The 26394-nt window shown below is 39.3% G+C and overlaps 1 protein-coding gene across 1 annotated transcript; it reads left to right on the top strand.

Annotated features, from left to right (window-relative positions):
• Window positions 1-8502: 8502 nt before the first annotated feature.
• LOC146506705 (glial cell line-derived neurotrophic factor-like) lies at window positions 8503-13603 on the top strand. Its single transcript, XM_085181594.1, has 2 exons — window positions 8503-9186; window positions 9814-13603. Exons 1-2 carry the CDS (start codon window positions 8958-8960, stop codon window positions 10398-10400), a joined length of 816 nt encoding a protein of 271 aa, XP_085037720.1. The 5' UTR covers window positions 8503-8957; the 3' UTR covers window positions 10401-13603.
• Window positions 13604-26394: the final 12791 nt, after the last annotated feature.

The following is a 26394-nucleotide window of genomic DNA, read 5'->3' as shown; positions in this document are numbered from 1 at the left end:
TCCATCTCCTGGACAAATGCAAATACACAGGAAAACGCCGAGTTAGAGAGACAGAAATGAGAATAAAACAGCAGCATCCACTAACAAAGCCATAGAATTCTCAGTACTGTCATCAATCAATTAATGTTTTGTTAATAACCTAATGAATATATTAACTAATCAACAAGGTTAGTTTTCTCTTTCTCTTTCTCACCAGGCTGACTCAGACTATGACACACAAGAGACAAGATAGCCTTAACATTAGCCTTGTTCCAAGAAATTATTTTTCGTACTCTTCATTTTAATCTGTAGAAGCAAATCAACCAGACTGATGGTTTAGAAAATTGTGGAGCTTAATGAGAAAAACAGTAGGCTGCCCTGAAGTCAAAAGACCGTGACGTGTTTTAGAGGAACTAATTGGTTCTTTCTCACCACACCATGAAGATCATTAAAATGTCAATACAAATTAATTTCAGTTTGGTTTTGAATAGAAACAAAGTTTTAAGTTCCCCAACACCTCTGGGGTGCTGTCATCATCCACCTTCAAATATTTATATCAGTTATTTTATATCAAATACACTTGTTGAAGCATTGTTTTATTGCCATGTTTTATTAAAAATGTGTAGGAAAATTAATCAGGCATATACTTTTGATTTTTTTTGGTGAACTATATTATACTACTTGTATTTTTACAACAACAGAATATGATTTTTGCTTGTTTGTTTGTGTTTCAGAAAAGGAGATCGTTCACGAGTCTGCGAGACGTTTCAGGAAATGAAAGTAAGTAAGTAAGTAAGTGAGTAAGAGATTACTCAAAGTGTGGGTTTTACAAATATGCTGTAAATTTGCACATTGTGTACCATATTTAATGTGGATAGCAGTGATTTACAGTGTCCACTAGTGGCAGGATCAGACTCCTGCATGCAAGTGTGTAAAGAACCAGAACATCTGGGTTCATTGTTCCACCGGTTCATATCTGTACTTGAAATTCCAACTTCCAAAATGTAGTCAGACGTTTGGATTTTGCAGCAAACAACAATTTCACAATAACTCACAGTCACAAAACTGGAGACAATTACAGAGTAAATGGTTTATTTGCTTAAGCATAATAACTGTTACTGACCTTACTTTAACATTTCTGAGCCAAGTCCCTGCGGTTCAGCTCAGCAGACAGCATCCACATTCACAGCTCCCGTAGTCTGATCGCTCGCAGCTCGAGGCTGCAGCAGCACCGAACTACATATGGTGTAGATTACTCTCTAAACACTGCAATGGCTCACCAAGGGGGTGCTTCTTACAACCTATTCAATGATTTGCACACCACACAAATGTACAAGTAGATGTAACATCACCAGCAGGGAAGGTTTTTTGTTTGTTTGTATTTCGGATGGGGCAACAAGCTCTAATGTAGCACGTCCTTTGAAATATTAAAGTCCTCTATAATCTTCCTATAAGTGCAAGATAATTATGGGCTACATTCATTCACGGGCTATTTTGTGAAAAAATAAAGGTTTAATTCAGCAGACTGAATTAACTTTGATATGGTTGTTGTGTCTGATGTTTGTTCATCAGTGTGCAGAAGTGTGTTCAGTGTGAAAATTAAACTGTTTTTAGCTTTTCCTTCTCTGTGCTGATCTGAAATCTAAACATTTAACAGAACTGGTGAGCTGGTTCTGAAGAACAAAAGTGTGTAGTTTAACTTGAAATATATTTGCATAATACTCGATCAATGAAATGTCTGATGTACGGTTTTATTGATTTATTTATTCATTTTTTTATTTGTGGAAATGTCTAAAGGTGATCTCCAAAATAAAGAGAAAGAAAAGTGAAGTGGCTGTCTCTCATTTATTGAGTTTAAAGGATGCTCATGAATACCTTAGCAATAAGAAACTACACAACCTGGCCCGTCAGTGTATATCTACCTTACATATATAAAACATGCGTGTTAGCAACTATGTGAGTCTAAACTTTAACTTTAAATAGCACGTTAAACCCATAGGTAATGTAAGCATGCTAACATTGTTACACAAGCAGAGCAAGATGCTGATATTTAGCATGTAAGACATCATCTTAGTGTGCTAGCATGCTAACAATAACTACAAACACAAAATGCTGATGCTGGAGATGTTAGGAAAAAAATTGTTTTGAGCTAGATGAAATATGGGGCTCACCAACAGCACAAGCCAATATTATCTGGTCCTCATGGGTATGTTTACCAAAATTCATTAAATAGCTAATGAAATATTTCACTGTGACTGAAAGACTGTGTCCGATACAGCTGTTCTGTCAGATGCTGTTGGTGTCACAATGATACACACAGGGTGTCCTTTGGTTCTGATGCCGCTGGCTGCACCTAGAGTGACAGCAGAGCTCCTTCAAATATCTAAAAAGTCAGTGTTAGGAGATCTTAGAGGTCCTAGTAGAGTTTGTTTGTCAGCTGTTTTGGGGGCATTGTGCTTTTTTTGCTTTTCACTTGAAGGTTTGGGTTTGTTTTTTTTTTATTTGTTTTTTACGCATTGCTTGTTTAGGTCTAGGCACTAAAAACTATTTGGTTATGTTTACACATAACCAAATAGTATCTTGTATTTGTTACAAGATACAGAACTCTGCTATAGCAAAAAAAAACAACAACTTTTGTTTAAGTGGGAGAATAAACTACTTGTAAATGCATAAAAACGGACTGAAGGACAACTTCCTGTCCACCTCCTGTCAATCTTAGAGATAATAATTCTCTAATTAAATAATGATTCTGCACCAGGATGTATCCTAAATCTGTAAAGTAAATTGCCTAAAAAAGAAAGTAGAGTTAGGGATCTCAGTTTCAACTTACTCACTCAATTCCTAAGAAAATGACCCAAAATTAAGAAAATAACTTGAAATTTTAAGACAACGTAAAATTTTGACTGATGCATGGCCTGCTTTCTTCTTTTGAGACAGAAACAAGCTTACATATATCAGTCTATATTTGGAGATACTTGGACAAGGCATTCGACCGTGTCCCTCTGGGTGTTCTGTCAGAGGAGCTTTAGGAGTATGGGGTGTCTGGCCTGTTGCTACGGGCCATACAATCCTCATACAACCTTTGCAAGAGCTTAGTCCACAGGGCAATAAGTCTGACTCATTTCCGATAGGCGTTGGACTCCGCCAGGGCTGCCTTTTGTCACCAATCTCTTCATAATTTTTATCATAGCCAATTGGCAAAAGGCTTTCACTTAGGTGGTCTCAGACACTCATCTCTGGCTTCATCTGGTGACAGCCTCCTCCCCACACTGGAGCAGTTCACAGCTGAGTGTAAAGCAGCAGGAATGACAATCAGCACCTCCAAGTCTGAGGCCGTGGCCCTCAGCTGGAAAAGGTGTAGTGCCCACTCCGTATCAGTGACAAGTTCCTGCCCCAAGTGGAGAAGTTTAAATAGCTCGGGGTCTTGTTCACAAACAGACAGATTGGTGCAGTACACAGCAAATCCAGCATGTCCAAATTAACACTGTCAGATTTGATTTCAACACTTTTAAAGTGTCTATATGGGTCCACACCAGAGAGTGTTAATTTAACTCTTTTTGGAGAGTTGGTATGTTAACTCTGATTTAGTGTTAAACACCAAATCTCTCTGGAGTTGATAATTTAACACTTGGTGTTAAGAGTTTATATATTAACTCTCAAAGAGTATTTTAGTTTAACTACGTAAGAGTTATCTTCTAATTAATTCTAAAAAGCGGGAATTTTACTGTTCTGAACTTCTAGAAATTTCTTTTGGAAATAAACATTTACTAAAAAGACGCAATGGTTTTTGAAAAACATTTATTCTGAACCGTGCACCACAATTTCAAAACATTTTCTGAAAGATGTAACAGTGTACATGTTCTCACTTTCATTAGAATTTCGTTTATCAAAAGGTCTGACATAGGTGAGCTGGTAAATGCAAATAACAGCATTCTCATCACTTATTTCAATAAATACAAAATACAATATGCATGTCCTTCATTCATCACTTTGTGGAACTTCAACGCACTTCTGCTCTCCCCCATATTCCATCTTCACAAGCATATCCTATGTGGAGATTGAATAAAAATTAGTTGACACTAATTAATGGCACAAATCAATTGCAGCACAGTGAAAAAAAAAAAAAAAAAAAAAAAAGGGAATCCTTTTTGAGACATTACTTGTGTAAAGTATTTTCCCAAAAGATAAGGACACAGGCAACAGGTAGTACTGAACTAAATGTAAAACCTCAACCTTTTTCATTTTTACCTAAACCGTGTGCACAAAACTCTGGAGGGATCTAAATGCTAACGTAGAACCCAGTCAGGACATCTGCTACTGCTGTTTGCTCGTTTTTTATGGGAGATCGTTTTCAGGCTTCAAGTAGCACCATTATACCAACATTTCACATTCTAGACATTGTTTTAGGTGTATTTGACCAAAAGATTTAACCGAAAATTCACATGCAAACTTTTTTTCAAGGCTGTGGTATTTGCCGAAAACAATACCTTTCAGCTAGCTAAAACAGCGAGCGGTGCTATCAGCGAGCAACATGGCTAATGCCTTTCACACAGCTTTGTCTCAACTCCAAAGAGCCACAGAAGTAAAAGCTAATAATAATAATTGAAACAATCTTTGAAAAAATGACTTACCAAGCATGGCAAACAACTCAAATATGTAGAGCAAAATGTTCTGAAACGGCTTCACTTCAGCTTCGATCGGAGCCGTGCTGGGGGCGGAGTCTGTGAATTTACTCTATTAGTGTCATAGCCCCTCTAGGAGTTCAGAGTTAAGAGGTCAAGAGTTAATGTTTCCATTGTAACACCTCCAGATTTGAAATAGAAACACTCATTTTTAACACTCGATTTTAACTACTATCATTTTACACCTCAGAGTTACATTAAAAGCATGTGACTCTACTTAGAGTAAAATTAACTCTAAGACTACTAACACCAAAACATTTAACACTTTTGAATTTGCTGTGTAGCTGCAGTGATGTGGACGCTATAGCGGTTCATCGTGGTGAAGCGAGAGCTGAGTGTAAAAGCAAAGCTCTCAATTTACTGGTCAGTCTACTTCCCCACTTTCAGCGGTGGTCAGGAACTTTGGGCAGAAGAGATTGCGGATACAAGCAGTGAAAATGAGCTTTTCCCAAGGTTTGACTGTTTTCTCCCTTAGAGATAGGGTGAGGAGTTTAGCCATCTGGGGCTCAGAGTTGAGCCGCTGCTCGTCCACATCAAAAGGAGCCAGGTGAGGTGGTTCAAGGATCTGATAAGGATGCCTCCTTGGTGAGGTGTTCAGGGTTTGTCCCACCCGGAGGAGGCCCTAGGAGGAGGATATTTCTCAGCTAACGCCTTGGTGCTCCACCGGAAAGGCTGGAGGAGGTGGCCGGGGTGAGGGAGGTCTGGGCTTCTTTGCTTACGCTGCTGGCCCTGTGACCCAGCCCTGGTTAAGCAGAAGAAGATAGATGGATGGATGGATGGATGGATGGATGGATGGATGGATGGATGGATGGATGGATGGACTTTTGAACATAAAATTATTACCATTCTTGTTTCTGCAACAGTTTGTACAGTAAGTACTGCTATGAATATTTACTACGCATAACTTACTCTTTCCATGATGAACTCCATCAGTCTGTCATAGCAAAAGTGGGATCATTATAATTTTTTTCATATGTGCTGTCCAACTTTGTATTAAACAATATTACATGTAATGATTATTCTGACCATGTATTTCATTAAATGGGATGTAAGTCAATATTGTTTTCAATTCAATTATATTTATATAGCAAAAAATCACAACAACTGTCAGCTCAGAGTGCTTTATATTGTAAGGTAAAGAGGAAACCCCCACAATCAAATGACTCCTATGAGCAAGGACTTGGTGGCAGTGGGAAAGAAAAACTCCCTTTAAACAGGAAGAAACAGGAAGAAACCTCCAGCAGATTGTTTGGGGATGAGGGGAGAGAGACAGGATGAAAGACCTATTGTGTTAGAAAGTCATCTGATCCAGCCCTAACTAGATGCTTTATCGGTGTTTTAAGTCTAATCTTAAAAGCAGAGAGGTATCCATCTCCCAGTTCCAAACTGGGAGCTGGTTCCACGGAAGAGTGGCCTGAAAGCTGAAGGCTCTACCTCCTATTGTACTTTGAAATATCAAAGGAACCACAAGCAAGCTGCAGGCTCTCTTAGGGCGATATGATACTATGAGGTCTTTAAGATAAGATTTGTATGTCAAAAGAAGGATTTTAGATTAAATTCTGGATTCAACAGGGAACCTGTGAAGAGAAACTGATATAGGAGACATGAATTAGTTCAACTAATACAACTAAACTGAGATGAAAACAATGGTCATTAAGACGGCAACACATGCCTTTATCCAGTATATTACCCAGTCTTTTCTTAAAATTTTAAATCTAAGTACATTAATATAATATCTTCTTACTTAAAACCAAATTTTGCCATCACGAGCCATTTTGGGGCCTCAGTTTCACCTCGGCCAGCAATGATGGGTGGAATAACACAGCACAATTAGCTTATTGCATGTGAGTCGAACTAAACTCTCAAAATGACTGACAGATTTGAGTACAGAGCAGCTCCCAAGCAGCCCCCATGCCTTTCAAAAAGGGAAATGAACATCTGTTTGATGTATTTGTTGCTTGGCACGAGCGTAATTGCTTGAGAACAGGGTATTTAAGTGAGCAAGTCAGTGGAAAGGGAAGCCTCTTCTGAGTAATTAGTAGGCTAACTTCTAAAAACACGAGTGGAAGAAGACTGTTATTGTGCATGACTTTACAGTTACTGCATACTCAGATGCTCAAATCGCTTTTGCATGTTCACTGTAGTCAGGTGATTACAATACAATGTGGCTGTCGCAGGCATACACTGACACAGACATGATTCATCACGAAACACTACAGTTCAAGGGTGCACGGACCCGTACGCATGTTTACACATCTGCATATGCTGCTTCGGATAAGTGTATTTCACATCAGCCTTGTTCATGGGCCGCTGTAAAATATAAGGCCTACCTGCGATGGAGGAAATGGAAAGATGTTCTTTTGGAAAAGCCTTGTGTGTACCAAACCAGGGGATTACAATTTATCTGCAATGATTTTTTTTTTTTGAAAAAAACCTGAGAAACTGAACAATCATGTTCTTATGCATAATAGTGAAGAAGACCTGTCTAGCAGGTCTTTGAGGTCATCTGATCAGGGCTTACTTGCTTTAAAAAATACTAAGAGGAGGACTAAGGGTGATAGAGCTTTTGCCACTGTGGCCCCGAGACTGTGGAACTCTCTCCCCCAAACATTAAGAACTGTGGACTCAGTAGCTGTTTTTAAAAAACAACTCAAAACTCACCTTTTTAAAACTGCTTTTGGTTAATTTTTTGCCTGTTTTATTTTCTCTTTTTAAATCTTTTTGTGACTTGTAATCTTATGTGCAGCACTTTGTGATTCTGTCTTGAAAGGTGCTATATAAATAAAAAAAAATTTAATTTATTTATTTAGAAACAAAGCAGATTTGTTTTAAAATGTAAGCCCTGACAATAAAACACACACCCTCTAAGGTTACTTGAGCCAAAGGATTGCTGTTTGAATCCGAACTAAAGCATTTATTAACCCCATTATAATTTTCATATTATTTTTTTTTTTCAATCTGGACTTTGAATCATATAAGAAAATGCAGTTTATGTTATACATTTATCCTTACTAAAGAGCTTTTAAGCATCACAGCTGTCTGAGTGCTTCACTGAGTGTTTCACGTCAAAGCCCTCAGATCAAGTCACTGGATATCATTCTGATTTTCATCAACTCCCTGTTCCTTATGCATTTAATAATAATGTTCAAAAGGATAAGCTAACAAGCTAACAGATATGAAAACCGACTTTCTCTTTTTCACTCAAGTGTGGAGGAGGCAACCTGACCCACTTACTCCACTCACTTAGCTTATCCACACATGTCTGTATTAATTATAAACAAAATTACTCATCGTACATGTTTGACAATTTGTTTTTAACTGTTCTTTTGGACTACTGGACCATTAGTTCTTAATATCTGCCTTAAACAAACCAACAAAGGAACAAATGGGAAGAGAAATCTACAGTTTTCCTCGGACATAACGTGATTAAAAATGACATATTTTAGCTCTTAATGTGGGAGAGAAAATGGTTTACACAAGAAATTACTGGCGCAGTTATGCTTGGCCTAAGGGTTTTCACATCAACTTCTAGAAATTAAATGGCACTGAAGTACATTAAGTGGAGAACTGTGGGATTTCAAGCACATGGTCTTCATCAGGAGCGACACAATCTATTCGATTTGTTTTGACTGGCTAATTGGAAAAATGTTTTCCGTCCAATATCAACCCAAGTCGAAAAGCAGGATGGGGATTCTGGTTCGAAAAGAATGGAACTTCTCCCTCCCATCTGAGGACCATTTCTAGATTTCCTTGGTGATATAACTCTTTAACTCTCACCAACTCCACACTTCAGCTTCTGTCTTGTCTGTGGCCTCCATCCTTCTGCATAGTTCCCATGCATGGGGTGGAGACAGGAAGAAGCAGAGGATGGACCGTCGCACGTCACCAGCACTCCCCAGCTCTCTCGCTTTTCCTCGCAGCTCAGTCAGGATTGATGGTGAGAGAGATGGCCCGAAGTCAGCAACAGGAACTATGTTGAATGAAAACAGTGACTGAAAAAAAAAGGTTTTCATCGTTAAAGTGTTGTTGGACCCGTTTTGGACTCAACTTCAGAGAGGAGCCGCTGATTTGCGTTTGCGCGTCTGTGCCCTGAATGTTGCGCCACATTGCGTTTCGCTGTCCAGCTGGCATGTGAGTGATTGCGTGCAGTTTGCAGTGCGCACGGTCGATCACCACCATTTGGACTGGCAGTAGCTCTGATGAGTCTAACTATTACACGTCCGTGGAGCGCTTTTGCCAGATGATACCTGTTGATTTTGCATCGCGCCATGTCCTGCTGTCGGACTGAAGTGGACAATGAAGTTATGGGATAGTCTAACCACTTGTTTGATACTGCTGTGTGCCGTTTACGCCAGCCCGCTGCTCCAGAGCCCGCAGCAGCCCACGTCCACCAAGAGGAGAGGGCGCGTCGCCGAGAGTCCCCCCGAGCTCCCGCCCGTTCAGATCGGCCTGTCTATTTCTTCAACGAGCATGAGCCGCGCGGATACCGCAAACAGGGACGAAACGCTGGCTGGAGGAGACAAATGTGAGGGTAGCGAAAGTGCGCAAACCCGATAAGTCATTTGCAATGAGATTTGTGTGAATTGCTTAAAGATGTGATGGTGATGTGTCCACCAGAAAGAGAAAAAAAATCAAAAATTGGCAAACCTAACAACAAATAGAAAACATGTGTAAGTGATCACCAGTTAAGTTGCTTATACTTAAAATTTCTTTAATTTTATGCTGAACGATATTTGATTCAGATTGATCATGGTCTTAAAACCTTTGCAGTTACACGTCTAATCATACTCAGTTTATTGGCAGATGAATGCCTCTCTTTTTTCCACTCAGAAGAATAACTTCAAGTGGTAATAATTAGGAATTCATTTTCCATCTAGTAACTTGTGCCACGAGGCTACATAGTAGCTGTGTTGTCTTCATTGTTTAATTCCACTTAAACATAAAAGCGTCTGGTGACAATGGGACTCATTGGTAAGACACATAAATCCACCCCATCAGTATTTCCTCCACAGAAGAGACCTCTGTATCATTTAAAGATGTGCATGTGTAGTTTAGTGACACAGCACTGCATGTGTTCAAAAGCCAGTGGGGTGTGTAGAAGTGAAACAGTGTGTTCTGTCCAGCCTTATACATGTCTCTTAATTGGTTTCAGACACCACTGAGGAGCCCCTCCCAAATGAGTTTGAAGATGTGGTGAACTTCATCAAAGTAACCATCAGTAGAATGCGTCGCTCCTCCTCGCTCACTGTGTCCTCATCTACCTCCACCACCAGCACCACCGCCGCTGCCGTCCCCATCTCTTCCCCCTCCAAAGATAACTTTGACAGCAGGACCCGACATAGAAGGGGAAAGAGGAAAAGGACAAGCCAGCGAAACAGTAACAGAAGAGAAGGAGGATCTAGAGGTGCTGGCGCAGGTGGGAAGATTAGAGGCGGTGGTAGAGGACAGGGCTGCGTGCTAAAACAGATCCACCTCAACGTGTCTGACCTCGGTCTGGGCTACCGCTCCAGTGAGGAAATGATATTCAGGTATTGCTCAGGACCGTGCAGAAAGTCAGAGACAAACTACGACAAAATCCTTTACAAACTCATTCACAACAGGAGGCTTCCCGCCAAAGACGTGCCCCCTCAGGCTTGCTGTCGGCCAATAGCGTTCGACGACGATCTCTCGTTTCTGGACGACAGCCTGGTTTACCACACCGTGAGGAAGCACTCCGCCAGAAGATGCGGCTGCGTGTAGGGAGTGCAACTTGTCAGGCTTTGTGTAATTTTAACTTTTTATACTCCCACTCTATAGTGGTATAATGTTAAGTGTTTTTTTTTTTTCTTTTGTTTTGATTTCACTCACGGAAGCTTTTTGGCATGTGGTGATTTATGACTTGGATTTAGCAGTATAGGAGTAAATAAACAGGAAGTGGCATTACACAAGTTTTCACCCCAGAGAAATTACTTTTAAGAGTTACCTCGGCACGGTTACAGCTTCTATGGCTTCCTTTACAGCCTACAGCTTGGCTATGTGGGATTTGATATTCCCATCTATACTCAGTCACAGTCACACATTCAGCCAACTCACTCTGTCTACTGTACAGCACATAAGTTACACAAAACGTCACACATATGAGATGTATTTATGAAATCTTGAATATATTAAGTTATTGATATTTATTTGTTTTTTTAATGAATAAATGTTATTTATTACTGTGATCAGATCTATGGGAGTGTGCCAAAGATTTAAATCAAATATGATTTATTTTGATATAAAAGCAGTACACTGCAATACCATCTTTTACGCATCAGTATCTAATCTTAAAGGTACCCCGTTGAGTTGTCTTGACAATGTTAGGAGTGCATCCAGGGTTTCTCACCACAACACAGTGTGGGTGTCTTTGAGGTCTCGCAAATGAGCCAGCACACATTTCGAGTCTAACATTGTTTACATCCATGTTCACTAGCTTCTAGGCTTATTTGTCTTCGTCCTTTCTACTCCTGCTTCTTTACTTCTGTTACTCCCACTGATCAGCAGAGCATCTTAAATATGTAGGAAGCTGTACGGCATCTGTCTGTGTCGTGCGTGTGTGCACGACACAAACAGAATGCAGACCTGTTCTCATAAACATCACGCTGTTGTGTTTTCAATTCATCAAAAACTCCCCAAGGAAAGCTTTAAAGGTTTTTCTGCCTTTGTACAAGTAGCTCATTTGACTGTTTCCTGATTGAAGCTACGCGAAAGCATTTTCTTGTCATGGTTAGCTCTCGTTCCTCCTCTCAGCTGAATTAAACCAAAATTGCCCACCTCAAAAACAAACATGCAGCTATACTTTCTAGAGTATGTGTGCTCAAATTGTCTTATTTTTATTGTTAATAAATGCATTTTTACAGTGTACTGTATTCTGTAATGAAAAAAGGAGAAAAAAAATTACCCCATTCCTTTGTTAATGAGTTTAGAAGACAACAGCATACTTTTTTAAGTCTGTCCAACCTTCAGAAAGTTTAGAAAAACATTCTGATTTGCAATTTGATCCCAGAATGCTTTCATATAAATCTTGTTTTAATCTTTTTTTCTTTTTACCTAAGACAGGAGCAATTGAGCTCTGGGCCTTGGTTCTTAAAGAAATAATAAAAGATGAACAGAATCTGATGTTATCAAATGACGAGAAGAAACAATAAACACAAGAGAGACAAGATAGTACAATACCTATAGTACCAGGATAAAAGGAAGGTGGGACTGACAGGGAGTGATGAAAAGAAGATGGATCAAAGTGGCGGGGGGTGTCAAAAGATCTTACAACACGAGCAAAATAGCATGGAAGAATAAGCAGCGAGTTTAGAGCTGAAGTGTATGTTGGAAAAGAAAGGAAAGACTATTAAAAATTTGGGAAATATCCAGAGAAGACAGTAATGAGGACGAGGATGTGGGGATTGGAGAACATGAGAAGGGAGATGTTTAACTAATGTGTGTGGCCGCTATCCGATCCACTCCTGTTATCTCACATTTCACAGCCCTTCCTCTTCTGAACTTTGAGTCAGTGCAACCTCGTTCAAAAGCTACAGGGCATACGCCAACTTACAGATTCCGTTTTTTCATTTTTTTAAGTGTCGTATTCATCCATAAATACCCTTATGCGATTCTGTGTGAAAAATCATGCCCTACAGCAGAAATGCTCAGAGCTGCTTTGATTAGAATTTTAGAGGCAGACATGTGTAGTTCCACTGTTTTGCTTTGGAGACGAGATGTCAAAGAGAAGAGATGTCCTTTATAATGGTTATAGGTCTCGCTGTGAAGTGCACCTATCTACTGTTCAAATGTTCTGTTTGCAAGAGGCATCCAATCAAAAACAAACTTGGGTTAAAGTAAAGGTGCCCTTTAAGCAAGACGAGCTAAAATAGCTTCTTTCAGACAGAGGATGAACTGATAGTCTGCACCGAGGCCCAGTATAGAAGAAGTAAGGATTACTTGAATGTGAATTAACCAAAGCTACTGTAGCAGAGTACAAACATAAGACTATGGAGCCCAAAATGAGGACGACAGGTCAAAGCATGAAGTAATGAAGGTGTTTTGTCCCCTCTATTTCTCCTTTGAACTAACAAATGTATACAAATCACCATATATTTAAAAAACTGGCAACTAGTAATTTTTCTACTAAGCCAGTTATGCAATATCAAGATCTGAAGAGTAAACAGAATGAGTCACTTTCCAGTCATTATGTCTACTTTGAATTATTTTAGTGTCCAAGCCACACATGAACAAGTTGCACTCAAAAAGCCTTGTGTATAAATATTTGTAGTAGCCACCATTCGGGTTGCCAAACACTATAATAAAATATAGTCTGATGGACAATATGAAGAAAATGTGCACAATTAAATGTAACCCTGAAAGATGGCAACAGCAACCTGTTCTAGCTGCACTGTGGAAAGTATAAATAACAAGTGCTGTAGTCGTAGACAACAGAGGAAACCATTAGAGCCAAATGACACCTAGCAGGCAGTGTCATTACAGTCAGGCCAGTGTTCTGTTCTTTTGTTCACGGTGTTAGAGGAGCTTGTAATGAGGGATAATGTTCCGCTCGAGTGTAATACAACACAAGTGTTAATGCTTAAAGGGGCGGTGTTCCAAACAGGTGCTAAATGCTGGCAGAGCTACAACTGTTGACATAGTTTTCATACATGAGACCTCTTTTCTGTACTGTTCACCCATTTGTTCACTGCTGTAAAAAACATTAAAATATCCTGGCTCATGGGAAACCTGGCATATCCAAATGGGAAGTTTTTCTCCAGACTACTTCTGTTGACAAAAAGCAAAAGACCCAGTCACTGGGTCAGTGCGAGCGAAATCCTCGAGGCTCAGAGGTTGAAAATTTGGACAAATAAAACCATTTTTGTAATTTAGAAATTCTTTTTATTTTTATATTTGGGTTAGCTTCCACTTTTCAAAACAAATTTCAACCATCCAACCTACTAATGATGTCTTAAAACATGACTGCAAATAATATATTGTGGGGTATATTATATATTGTGAGCATAAAACATATACGCATATATATTTTTGAAAAATTAAAAGACGGATTTATAAATTAATATCCTATAACCCTATAATCTTATATCATTCTATGCTGGGAAGAATTAAAGCAGCTCTGGAGGCAAAAGGAGGTCCAACCCAGTACTAGCAAGATGTAACTTAAGGAGTGATAACTAACTATAAACTAAGGCACCACTTATTTCCTTCTTGATCATTGTTCTCTGGTCTGGAAAACTTTATCTTCTAAGAAAAACCCTGGTAATTTTACATGTCTGGGAACTTACCAGTCAGGGTGGGTCACTTAAAGATTAGCTTATAGGAAGAGTGTCAAACCCTGTACCAGCATTATATCATTTTATACCTAATGAAATGACCAGTGAATATATTAAAACACTGTGATACACAATGGTGGATGTAAAATAGAGCAGTCAGCAGCAAAATTGGGTCTGGGTCATTGTTTCCTCTTCCAACAAGACGCTGGTGAAGAATTACCTTCAGAAGACCAAAGTGAACGTTACTGATTGGCCTGCACAAAGCCTTGAATTAAATCCCACTGAAAATCTGTTGGATGAACTAAAGACAAAGGTCCGTGTCAGAAGACCATTACATCTGGAGGAGAATAGAAGAATGGGCTGGGATTATTCAGGAGATGTGTGTGAGACTCGTTGAAACCATAGCAAACAACTGCAGCCTGTTATCCAGTAAAAAGGATATGCAACAGACTATTAGCATCAGGCAGGCTAACAATTTTCACCCTGGTAGTTTTTGATTTTTTTGAAATTGCTTTTTTCTGTAAATAAACCAAAAGACATCTTGCATCTCAGCCTCAAACCTTCCAATTTCCCTAAAGATTTACTTTATAAGAAATTGGAAGCACATATTCCCTCCTCATCTTGTTTATTGTTGTGTACAAGAGGAAGCAATTGTGGGCAGAGTCTTGTTAGTCAGTATTGGGCCAGCTGGCATGAGAAAAGATACAGATGATAACCTGAATGTAATCATGGTTCGATAAAGCATGTCTGGGGTCTTCATGAGAAATCTGTCAAACTAAAAGAAGCTCTTTGTGCCACCGCTCTGGAATCTGTCAGAATGACTCAGGCTATGTGACAAGACAATTGCAAAGACAACCACAGAAAGAGAAAGGCGAGTCATCATAGATGAAAATAATACAGCTACCAATTCAGGATGTATTATGACAACACAATACTGATGCTGTCTCACCCTGTTGTTTTAGATCAAAAGAAGCTCCAAGATTTTTTTATTTTTTTTTTACTCGCCACTGAAGACTCATGAAAGCTACTTTCATGAGTCTTTTAATGAGAAGTTCTTGCTTCACAAGTGAAAACACAAAGGGAGGAAGAGAGGGCTGGAGTTTTGGTGCCAAAGTCCTGCTATATCAAAATAGACAGTACAAAGTATATCAAAAAACTAAATCACTCGTATTTTTTTTTTTTTGATACAAGAAACAGGCCTGCCACCCTGTCAGTGCTGTTTAAACACAGCTGTGCATCACTGGATTGGCTGAAACACAAAGCAGAGGCAGAGGGAATTAACTTGGAGCTGTAACCGGACTGCACCGATCATCAGTTGGCTTATCATCAAACCTACAGTCTGGACCACCAACCACAGACTCCCCACTCATCACTGTTACCACACACACTGAGACACGTGTTATCAGTCATCACTGTAGTGAACTGCAGATGGAACATGCACTGCTTCAGCCAATTGCCAACAAGAGGGAGACAGCACCAGCTTCTAACTCTGTAACGTCGGTGGTACAATGCATTAAAAAAACATAGATATTAATTTCATTTGATAGTCTTTATACGTCTGAATCATTTGATCTTAAGCAAATATTATAGCTTTAAGCATGACTTGATGCCCTGCAATATGAAGTGATGAGAGGTGTGAATGCAACACTATCACCTGCGTGTTGCTGTGTGAGAGGTGTTAGTTCAGATAGTTAAATATTCAGGTGTAACCAGAGAATGTCCTTTACACCTGCTCTGCATCACTGTGTGTGCATGCATTCATGCCTCAAAGTGCATGTGTCTACATCTCTGGCATATTAGTTAAATAATTTTGCTCTCTTTTCTTTAAAAAAAAGTGCCATTTGCAATATTTTAAAGGGAAAATTGGATCATTATACAGTAAAACATGCTCTCCTTAGGTTTTTCATGTATCATATTTTATTGAGCAATTCATATTTGGTCAGTTAGGCACTACTGATTGGGTGATGGCATTTACACATACTTATCTGTGGACTATACGAGGAAACCACAAAAATAAAGAAAGAAATAATTCAAATTTGTGATCAAAGACCATAAATCATTAAGCTCTCTGAGCTATTGTGTTCTCCAGCTTAACAGTCTTTTTCTAAAGACATTTGAGCAAATCCTTTACAACATTTTACCTTCTCCATTTTGCTTTCACTGAAGTGCTTTCGGGATCTCATGTGCGCAAACCCTTTTCTGAATGAACGTTGTCACCTCGAGAAGGCACAGCTGAAGATTTGTAGACAGGCTGTTTAATGACGTGTTTCTCTTGTCGGCCTCTGTATTTGTTAGAGTGTAAGGCAGAGCAAACAGTAGCCCTGCTGGAGTGGAAACTGTCTGCTCCGATGTGACACACTACATCAAGCAAAGAGGCAGCTGCTGAGCTGATGTGACAGACAGACCACTGCCAAAGATGTTACATTTGATTTTTTTTTTTTTTTTTTTTGACCAGCTGGAAATTACTTACAGTGAAATGTGTATTCTTAATCAGGAGTGGGAAATGAATTTTCCCAAGGGGCCACATGAGTAACTGGGACTGTCGTGGAGGGCCGCACTAATAAGCTGAAATCTATTCTGGTCAGTATTAATTTAATTTCTTTATAAAATGCAATAAACTGCTCAAAAGATTAAATGTAACAAAATTAATTAATCACCGACCCCTGATCTAAAACAGGAATTTTTTGGGAAGACAACACAGAGACAGACATGACCATATTTCAACAAGAAGGTAGAGCTTGGATCTACATTCATTTTAACTTGCCTGGGTTCACAAAGTGTAGCAATAATTTAGCACTGTACCAAATCAGTAGAAGCTAGTGGAAAACCACGTGGTCAGGTCCCGAGCACCATCTAAATGAGTGAGTTGTGTATCTAAAATCACAAAGCTATTGAGACCAAAACCAATTATTTCACCAGGCAAAAAACATGTTTACACCTGCCGTTAAGTTGGGCGTTTTAACATAGGAGCCATTTGAATCTCTGCTGGACTGTTCCATGATGAATACATGACAATTAAAGAAATTAGTTTCAGCAATATAGAAGGACAAGTTTCTATTTTTAACATTTTGACGACTATTTGTACATGCTTAAAGAAACCATTAGAAGTCTGTGAAGGTTCTCAGTCATCCAGGTCATCGTAGTCAAAGGAGCTTGCAAAGAAAAGCGTCTGGACTTCTTTAAGTTACTTGAAGACGTTTCACCTCTCATCCGAGAAGCTTCTTCAGTTCTAAGGTCAAATGGTGGAGAGTCCCAGATATAAACCTAGTGGGAGTATCCCCCCACAGAGGGACAAAAGGACCCCCTGATGATCCTCTAATCGCCTGAGCCAAGGTGTGAAACTGGGTGTGGGTCCCAATCAGCCAGAGTTTCGGGTGAGTTCCATTAGAAACCATTAGTTGACCCCAAAGACTGTAAATAAAAGATGGAGGTGGACTTAAGCCATGTTTTAAGTGCTTCACACGTGTAGTTTTTAAATGGTCACCAGGTTTCAGTACCTGTTAGTGCAAAAATATTTCAGGTCTTATAGAAGTCTATGAGACAACGGTTCTCTGGCTTAGACTCTAAAAACACACTCCTACAGCAATTTTTGGCTCCGCCCCTAATTTTAGGTCATACTGAATAAACTGTTACATCTATTTTTAAAATTGATCATACTATGTTTTAGAAAGGATCATTATCTGGGTTATAATGACTTAGCAGTCACAAGTTAATGAGCATGCAATTTCATGAAGTTGGCGCTGATAAGGCTCTTCTTGAGACTTCAAAAACCAACGGTATCTACATCCATCTTTTCAGCTGCCTGTGCTTCTGTATCTGAAAAGTGGCACTCATTTGGAAGTACCTTAAAACCTCCATTCTTTTTAATGGGCAGAAGGGGGCACTGCAAAAAGACTTTCAGTTATATCAAAGTTCATGGGAAAACAGTGCTCAGGTGTAGTTCTCTGTGACCTCAATAAACACTTTCATAATGAACCCATCGGCTTAGTTGCTAGTAGGAAGTCACGCTGAATCCAAGATGAAGTTTATTTTGCAAGTTTTGGTCATTATTAGGGTCAGATAGGGCATGCCCATTGGCTAGTGACCTGTCAATCATAAGTCATTAGCCAATGCAGATGGAGCGCTTCTTAGTTTCTTAGACAGATCCAATCTTGACCGTCATGTCCGGTTGCAAAACTGCAGAAAATTTTGTAAATAGTAATAAGTAAAATTTATTTATATAGCACTTTTTAAAACAGGAAGTTATTTCAAAGTGCTTCACATGGGAATAAAAGCATACCAACCACAGACTCCCCACACTGTCACGAAATGTTCAGCGTGCCTTCAAATGGGGCGGGTGCTTGATGTCACATTAGCTATGTCCCTCTTTGATATACAGTCTACAGTTCAGTCTTGACCCTTGACCTTGACTGTGTTCAGTATATTAAATATATATTTTCAAGTACATCTGTTTCTTTCATTAGAAAGTTTTGACTCTGCAGAAGATCACATGATATTATATAAAAAAGTCAACTGCTGTTTCTAAGGTCCAGAAAGTGAACTCCTTCCCAACTTATACAGTGTTTTAGATTTGGATTTATTGTTTTAGACTGACAAATAACACATTCATAACTTCTTTATCTGATTTTGCGGTTGGTTCAAAACCGTTTAAATCTGTAAAGATGAGAATCAGGAAAAACAACATCAAACGCTAACTTTAAACAACCATGATATACATGTATATATTTTTTACAAAATAATTAAATTTGCAGGCCTTTAATGTTGTTTCCTCCATCCACGAGGCGCCCTGTGTCACATAAAATAAAACATGAACTTAGACGTTACATGACAACATGCTACAGCTGTTCCCTTCAGGGTCATAAAGGTTATGAATGTTACAAAATGTCCATAACACACAATGTCAATACATCAGTGGTGCATTCCTCTCATCGTTTACACATGTGGCCCTGGAGCACCTCTGCTACACTGAGGTACAGAATGGAACTGTTATACTCTCCTTTGTAAACACACTAGTGTGTGTGTGTGTGTGTGTGTGTGTGTGTGTGTGTGTGTGTGTGTGTGTGTGTGTGTGTGTGTGTGTGTGTGTGTCTAAAAACCCAGGAGGCAAACCAGACCCCAACTTGCCATTCATCCTCCCTCACGAGGAAGCAGCAGACCTCCCTTTATCCCTTCCCCACTTCTCACTATCCCTCCATCTTCTTTCCATCCTTCACGACCTCCCACATCTCTGCTTACCTTCCCAGTTCTTTCTCTGTTCCTCTGTTTTCTGGTGCTTTTTATTTCCCTGAGAATAGATGCAAAATCTGGCCTGGTGTCTTCGCTGCCTCCTGTGTACGTGAGTGTAAATCCACATTACACTTCTCTCCATGTCTGTATATCCCTGGTGTTAAAGGGAGGAACCTCTCGTTTCCTCCACAAACACCTCGGTGGTATGCAAAAGATCTGCAGTGAGGATGTATGATTCTTTCAGCCTTTGTAACTCAGGTATAATTTCTAAATATGAATAATAAGTTGTTGCAATTTGTTAAATGGGCATTAAGGAAAAATTATTTGATTTTTTTTCCAGCTTAAAAAGAAAAACCTAGAGATGAATCCATTTAGCCACTGAAGTCAGTCTATTTGTGTCTTTAATGGGTGATGGATTGGCTAATTTGTTCATTTTGTTAATCTTGGATTAACCTTTATGAAAGCAATCCACTCTACTTCAGTAAGATAATGTAATACACTAACACAGAATAAGAACTGCTAAATATTTTTGTCAAAGCATCATACTTTTTCATACAATTAATGAGTGTTAAAACAAATGTTAGAAAATATCAATCTAAGTTACTGTGTTTTCTTTCTGTATATTTCTTGAACTATTTTATTTTTTTCTAGGTTAGCCTTTTATTGTAGTTTGTACAGCATCTGGACACAAGATCAAGCACTGCTTGTGACTACTATCAGCGAATTCTGTTACACAATGCTGCATGACAAATTGCTGATCTGCTGAATCTCAGCTTACCACTGGGACCAGGCTTTCAGTCCTCAGTGAGCAAGCAAGCTGAAGCATCGCAACAGGACAATGCTGGGATGAAACAACAGCTCGTGGATTTTCTTGTTAATCATGTTTTCTTTTTTAAAACTTCCGTTTTTAGTCAGCGACCTCCTGTCTTTGAGTGACCAGAAGTTTGAATCATGGTAGAAAAATATGCTCTGGACAGCTACACTTCTTCCGACAATAATGGCTTTAAGTCACATCTTCAGGTAACCTAAACTGGTACACATGGACCCTAAATGGCTAATGTGTCAAATTCAGTAGAAATTTACCAAACATAAAAATGCATTGGTGTCTTTGATGATTTGTTAAAAATGATTGTAATATTTTAAACTAAAAATTCTTATAAACGCCTTTAATTGTTAACCAAATCATTGTCCAAACCACAAAAATGTTGACGAATTCATGCTAAAGCCTCATATTCGTCAGGGTTCAGCTGTGTGGCAGGCAGGATATGGACAGAAACTCAAAGGGTACGGTGACCCTAAGAGGTAAAACACACTGCAGCTTGAGAAAGTAGAGAGTAGGAAAAATGCTGCAAAAGTACACAAAATACAACAGAAGTTGAATTAAACAGGAGCAAGCACTCCAAAAACTAGGAGTCTCTGGGGAAGCATGAGGAAGCACATAACCATGAGGGATGATGTAACAAGGGACAAGAGGAGACTCAGACAATAATACACTCAAGACAAGGAGCGGAGGGGGAACAGGTGAGAAGACAGCAGAAGACAATTAACCTAATAAATCGACCGCTATCAAAATAAAACAGGAAACAACTAAACAAGGAATCAAAGACAGACATATAGATTTAACATGACACAGGTGGATACAAAGATGGTTAAATTAATTAACAGATCCAAATAAAAACTATACTAACACTAACGGAAACCAGAAAACAAAAGCAGAAAGAACTAAAGATGAAACACGCTGTCAATACCATAACAAGGAGCTCCAAAAAATACAAAACCTTGGGTATAAAGCCCAGAGCTAAGATAAATATATTGCATGTAAATAACAAGAAAAGTTGATTATTTAAAAAATTTTCCAAATTTGCATCAGTCACACTGAAAAGTCCCCAGCTTGCTCAAAGTTATTGGAAACATGTAAAGGAAAATTACAAAATGCAACGGAAGGGGAAATTTCCTTCTAAATCAATGCAACATGTGTTTACTTGCTTTGTAGAGACATTGTCATATTAAACAGGTTGCATTTAATATTTAACAGAAAGATTTATACATACATACACTTGTAAATACACATTTTTGTTGCTATAATTAGGAAGAAATTAATTGGCCTAATGCATTCCTTTTCCCCTTATGTCAGCCTTAGACTGGCCTAGATATAACCTTAACCCTAAAACCAAGTCAGGGCCAAAACAACACTCTTATTAGGTGCAGAAATGTCCTCCCACTGATCTTCTTAAACTGCTCATCACTAAGATAATGGATGGCTAACATACAAATACAAACATGTATGAGCTGTACTCTTGTCTTCTAACAAAAGCCACAACCACACTCTAAGCTTGAAGCACATGGAAAAAACAACAGCAGAGCATGCCAAAAGTTGACGTACAGTACCACTGGACCATATGTGCCTACATAAATCTACTGCTCATCACGATGCTAAAACAATATGTGCTTCCCAACCAAGCAAGCATTCTTACGGCATTGCACAAGTGTGTCCTCATTTTGTCCTTTATCAGGGAAAGAGAAAACGATATGGACTGCATTTGCATTCATTTTTAAATGAATTTTAAAATGAAGTTCATATTACATATATATATATATACAACATTCATATATATTTGACCTAATGGTCACCCTTTTATGACAATGTTACCTCTACTAAACTGACTCGTAGCAGAAAATTTGCAGACAAAGATAGTTTCAAATGTCTTCACAATATTATGATCACATGTTCACATCACCCTATTTGCACATTTGAATGCTGTGCATACATTTCATGTTAAACACATGTGCTTGTGCAGAGCACAAACTGCACTTTAGCACGTGAATGGAGAGTAGACTTTTTTTTTAAAATACCAAAAATACTACTGTTAATAACAGAACTTGTGATCAAATCCAAACCAAACATTAGTGTGTGAGATCCCAAAAATACCTACACAAGTATTTATAAGCCTCTGATCCCCTAACAGACATCTGTTTCCCCCCTGAGGTGAGCGGACCCTGAAATGTATCCCACTAAGCCAGAAAATGACTCACAGAGAGCCAGCAGTTCAAACCTCTGACTCACAGCCCCTTTACAACCTTTCATAGCCTCAAATGACCTTCTTGTGACCCCTCACAATGCCTTAATAACCCCCATTCAGGGGGTCTGAGTGAGTCAGACAAAACCGATGGAAATTTGATCTGTCATGCCCCCCTCGCTCTGTAATTCACTCTCACTGTCAACTTCTGACATGAAAATCTACATGCAAGCGCTCAGACATTCATCATGGGCACGCGCACAAACGGAGACAGACGCTGACTGATGACTAACTGTCTGGATGAGCGATACATTTCTCTATATGAATATAACAGATAATCACATGACATGATTATTCATGCTTTGATTTGCTTTGGTTGCATGATACAGTAATTCCAATGGTAAAATGGCTTTATTTTGAGGATGTCAATTCAACAACAACTTCCTAAATCCTCACAAATCCTTCCTTACAATTTGTTGTACTTGGTTGTATAATCCCAGTAACACACCAAGAGACATATTTACAGATATATATACATATACACACACATAGTGTGTAAATAGTGGATGAAAAGATGCAGTAAAAGCCCTTTTTTATCCCTGTACCTTGAAGTAAAGTGGTTTACGTCACTACGAAGCAGGCAAATATTCAGATGATAGTACAAGAAGAGAAAACAAAACATTGTTTCTGGCATACAGAACAGCAGCGAGGGTCTAAAAAACAACTCCATCACACACTGATGGGAAAAAACCACCAGCTTCTTCAAGTAAAGCCAAAAAAATATTTTAATTCCTGTTTTTTACCGTAGTTGAGAAGAGGCTGTCCCAATTCTGGTTTTATGGAAGGCTTTTTTCAGTTTTTGCATTCATGCTTCTGAGCGAGTGTTTAAAGAGAGGTATTCACTTTGTTGAAAATTACCAATATCACATAACCAACTAGTTATTCCTGTTGTAGTTTTCTATAGAAATGCAAATTAAGAAGGATATAGCCTCACTTAAGATGACATTTGTGTCACTCAGACCTAAGCAGACCCAGTAGACCCACAGAAATCACAGAAGCTATCGTTGACCATCAGAGTCAGAATATCTAAGTGTCACCTGCTCTTCTTTGATTTTTTTGTTTAATTGTCTAATTAAGCTTTATTAAGCTTTATGTATGCCTTGTGCTTTTGCTTTGACTAAAAACATCCAGACCTACAGTCAGAAGAAGTTGAAAACACACACATGATCCTTTTATCATGTTTAGTACACGACCTAACATCCTGATACGCAGAACAGCACTTGGTGTGAAGTTCACGAAGGTTTGCAGCTGTTCTTCTCTTTCCTCTGCATGACTCTGGCATCACTGTGGGAAACATTTTCTGTCTTATTTTTGTAGATAAATCTGCAGTGGCGCTTCCATGCTGTGGACACTGTAGATAAATGGCTGTGACACGAAAGGAAAACATTTGAGGACCGGCTACGTCGAATAATGAGCGAGCTTAAATGGAAAAACCTGCTGCGTCTAAGCTGGTCACTCACTGAATCTATTATACAACGAAAGATATCCTGATTGTAGCACTTCACACTGAGGCTGAACACACAGGGATCTGTCGTCACACAGTGAAGTCACACAGGAAGCTGCCGTATTGTCGCCACGGCACGCTGTCGTCAAGAGAACTGTAACAAGAAGGAAGCGCCCTCACACGTGCACATGGAGCCGTCTCCTCCTATCATGAAAGGCTGAGTGAAGCCCTGCTGCTCTACACAGCTCTCTCACCACCCACCATTCACCCAACTATAAAAGACTTCGTCACTGTTGAAGAGCAAGCTTAGTTAAAAGTTTTGTTAATCAAGTACAGCAGCAAGATTGCGTCGCATTCCCATAAATGTAGTGGAATCACAAAACTGTTTTAATCCATACAATGACTCATCCTACAAAAACACTGGATTGACGGTTCCCATAAGCTAATTTTTTTAATAGATCCACCCTGACTGGTAAATTCCCACATCTTCCAAATTCAACGCTTTACTGTGTAATATATGATATCACCAGGGTCATTTTCTCTGACTTGCCAAAGTCCTCCAGCACAACAGCAGAGAGCAATTGTGCAACAGTTTTCACTGTTTGAGAAGCAGAGCTAAACTCAACAAGTATGAAACATTCCTCAGAGATATTAATATGATGGCTTCACACAGTTGCTGCACATCCATGATGTTAATCTCCCACTCCACCGCATCCCAAAATGAATCTTTTGGACTGATATGATGGATCCTATTGCCATTCTCTCACTGTCATGCTCAAGATTTGAGGTTTGTGATGTGTTTAACTGGTACACTATCCCAGAAAGGGCGTATGAAAAGTTGTACGCACATTTTATAGAGCCGTCCACTGAGCCAGATTGGAGTGTTTGTTGGGCCAATTCTGGCCCCTGGACCTTCTGTTTGACATCTCTGCTTTAGACTATTCTGGTCGATACTTTGTATACTTGCGATACCCTTATGGGGACAAAATGCCCGCTGCCACGAGTTTGACAGCATTTTTGAGACTCAAAATGTGGTTTTAGTGTCAGGGTTACAATTAGGTTATGGTTAGGTTTAGACTAAGGGTTAGGGTTAGGCATTCATTTTTGATTTTTAGGGTTAGGGTAAGCAAATAGGGAAAGCTTTATGTCAATTAGAGAATTAGATGTCCCCACTAAGATATGAAAACATGACAGCACGTGTATGTGTGCATGTGTGTCTGTGCTTTGATGGAAATAATTTTCATCCCTGTGATTGCTTGCAATATGAATACGAGTCAATAGAAATTACAACATGAAAAAATCTTGTTAAAAACCCACAGACAAATTAGGAGCAGCACAGTGAAATACTTCAAATAAAAATTGGCCAGAGGTTTTGCAGAGTTGGAAAACTACACTCCAGATGAAAATGCAACACACCTGTCTGCCCAAAAACATTTTGTACGCAAAGCAGCATAATCTACATTACTTCTGTGTCTGCCAGTAAGTTCCCGTCCATAATTAATTTCAAATTCACGTAGACAAGCAGACATTAATCATTCTCCAGGATGCTGAGAATAAACTAACCTTAACCACGGCCCTCCTGCTTTATATCCTTCAGCATTTCAAGCACATTACAAAACTGCTCAAAGAAGCAGTTTGTAAAAGGAAAATATGTCACGCACTACACTTCACACCAACAAAAGCTCATGTAATTATTTCTGAAACTGGTTGTGTTGTTGTTATTAGAAACTGAAGGTAGAAGGTAAAGTTTGTCTTCCCCCTCTGCATCACTACTGCATGCGTCTGCCACACAGCTATAGCAGAAGTTGATTTGTCTACTAAATCTGGAGACAATTAGTCGCTGGAACAGAAATCAAAATGCCAGAGCTAGTCATAATATAGGTCTAAGGAAGACAGATTTCAGCTACAACAATGGTGTTTTGACAGGGAGCAGGGAGAAAGAAAAGAAGGGCAAGTGTGCCTGCGTTTTAAGGCAGAGCATGCTTCTTTCTTTCTTTTCCCCTTTTCTCAGCACCCATTTCCCCACATCTGTAGAACAGATCATACTAGCGGCGGATGGATGAGAGTAACCCCTAATAACACTCCACATTAACACCTCAGTGTTCTGCTCCATCTCCAAGTCTCTGGTATGATGAATTACCCGCTGGAAGTCTTGTACGACTTGCGAAATAACAACACACACCTTCTATAGGAAACACCAGGCTAACCTTTGTATTTCCACACCATCGTATGCAATCCTTCTAACATGTCTCCCAAAATCACAGGCCCTGTGAGCTAGACACAAACACACTCTCACTGAGACAGACAGTGTTGAGCTTTAGCACTCAACCCAGGTTACATTGACTTCCCCTGTGTGAGAGCCAGGACATACAGTGTATTAAGAATTCATGGGGGATTTGCATCTTTGACTGAAACAATCCACGATAGAAAATATCGTGAGAAAATATCTCACAGGCTGAGAGCCACAGCCAGTAAAGGAGTAAACATGGATGCACATGCATACTCACGAAAATGCCACACAACGCATAAAGAAGCATGAAAACAAACACAGAGCACAGGTTTTTGCAGAGAGAGAAGCACGCAAATTCCCACGCGCCGAGCCATACGCACACACATTTGGGCCACCGCGTACATCCCTCCAGGGGTAGAAAGATACACAAGTCATGACATTCATTCTCTCACACATGCTAAGACGGGTC

The sequence above is a fragment of the Neolamprologus multifasciatus genome, chromosome 12, assembly GCF_963576455.1.
Source record: "Neolamprologus multifasciatus chromosome 12, fNeoMul1.2, whole genome shotgun sequence".
Taxonomy (NCBI): domain Eukaryota; kingdom Metazoa; phylum Chordata; class Actinopteri; order Cichliformes; family Cichlidae; genus Neolamprologus; species Neolamprologus multifasciatus.
The sequence above is the reverse complement of the archived record's forward strand: the minus strand, read 5'-3'. Positions and strand labels throughout refer to the sequence as shown.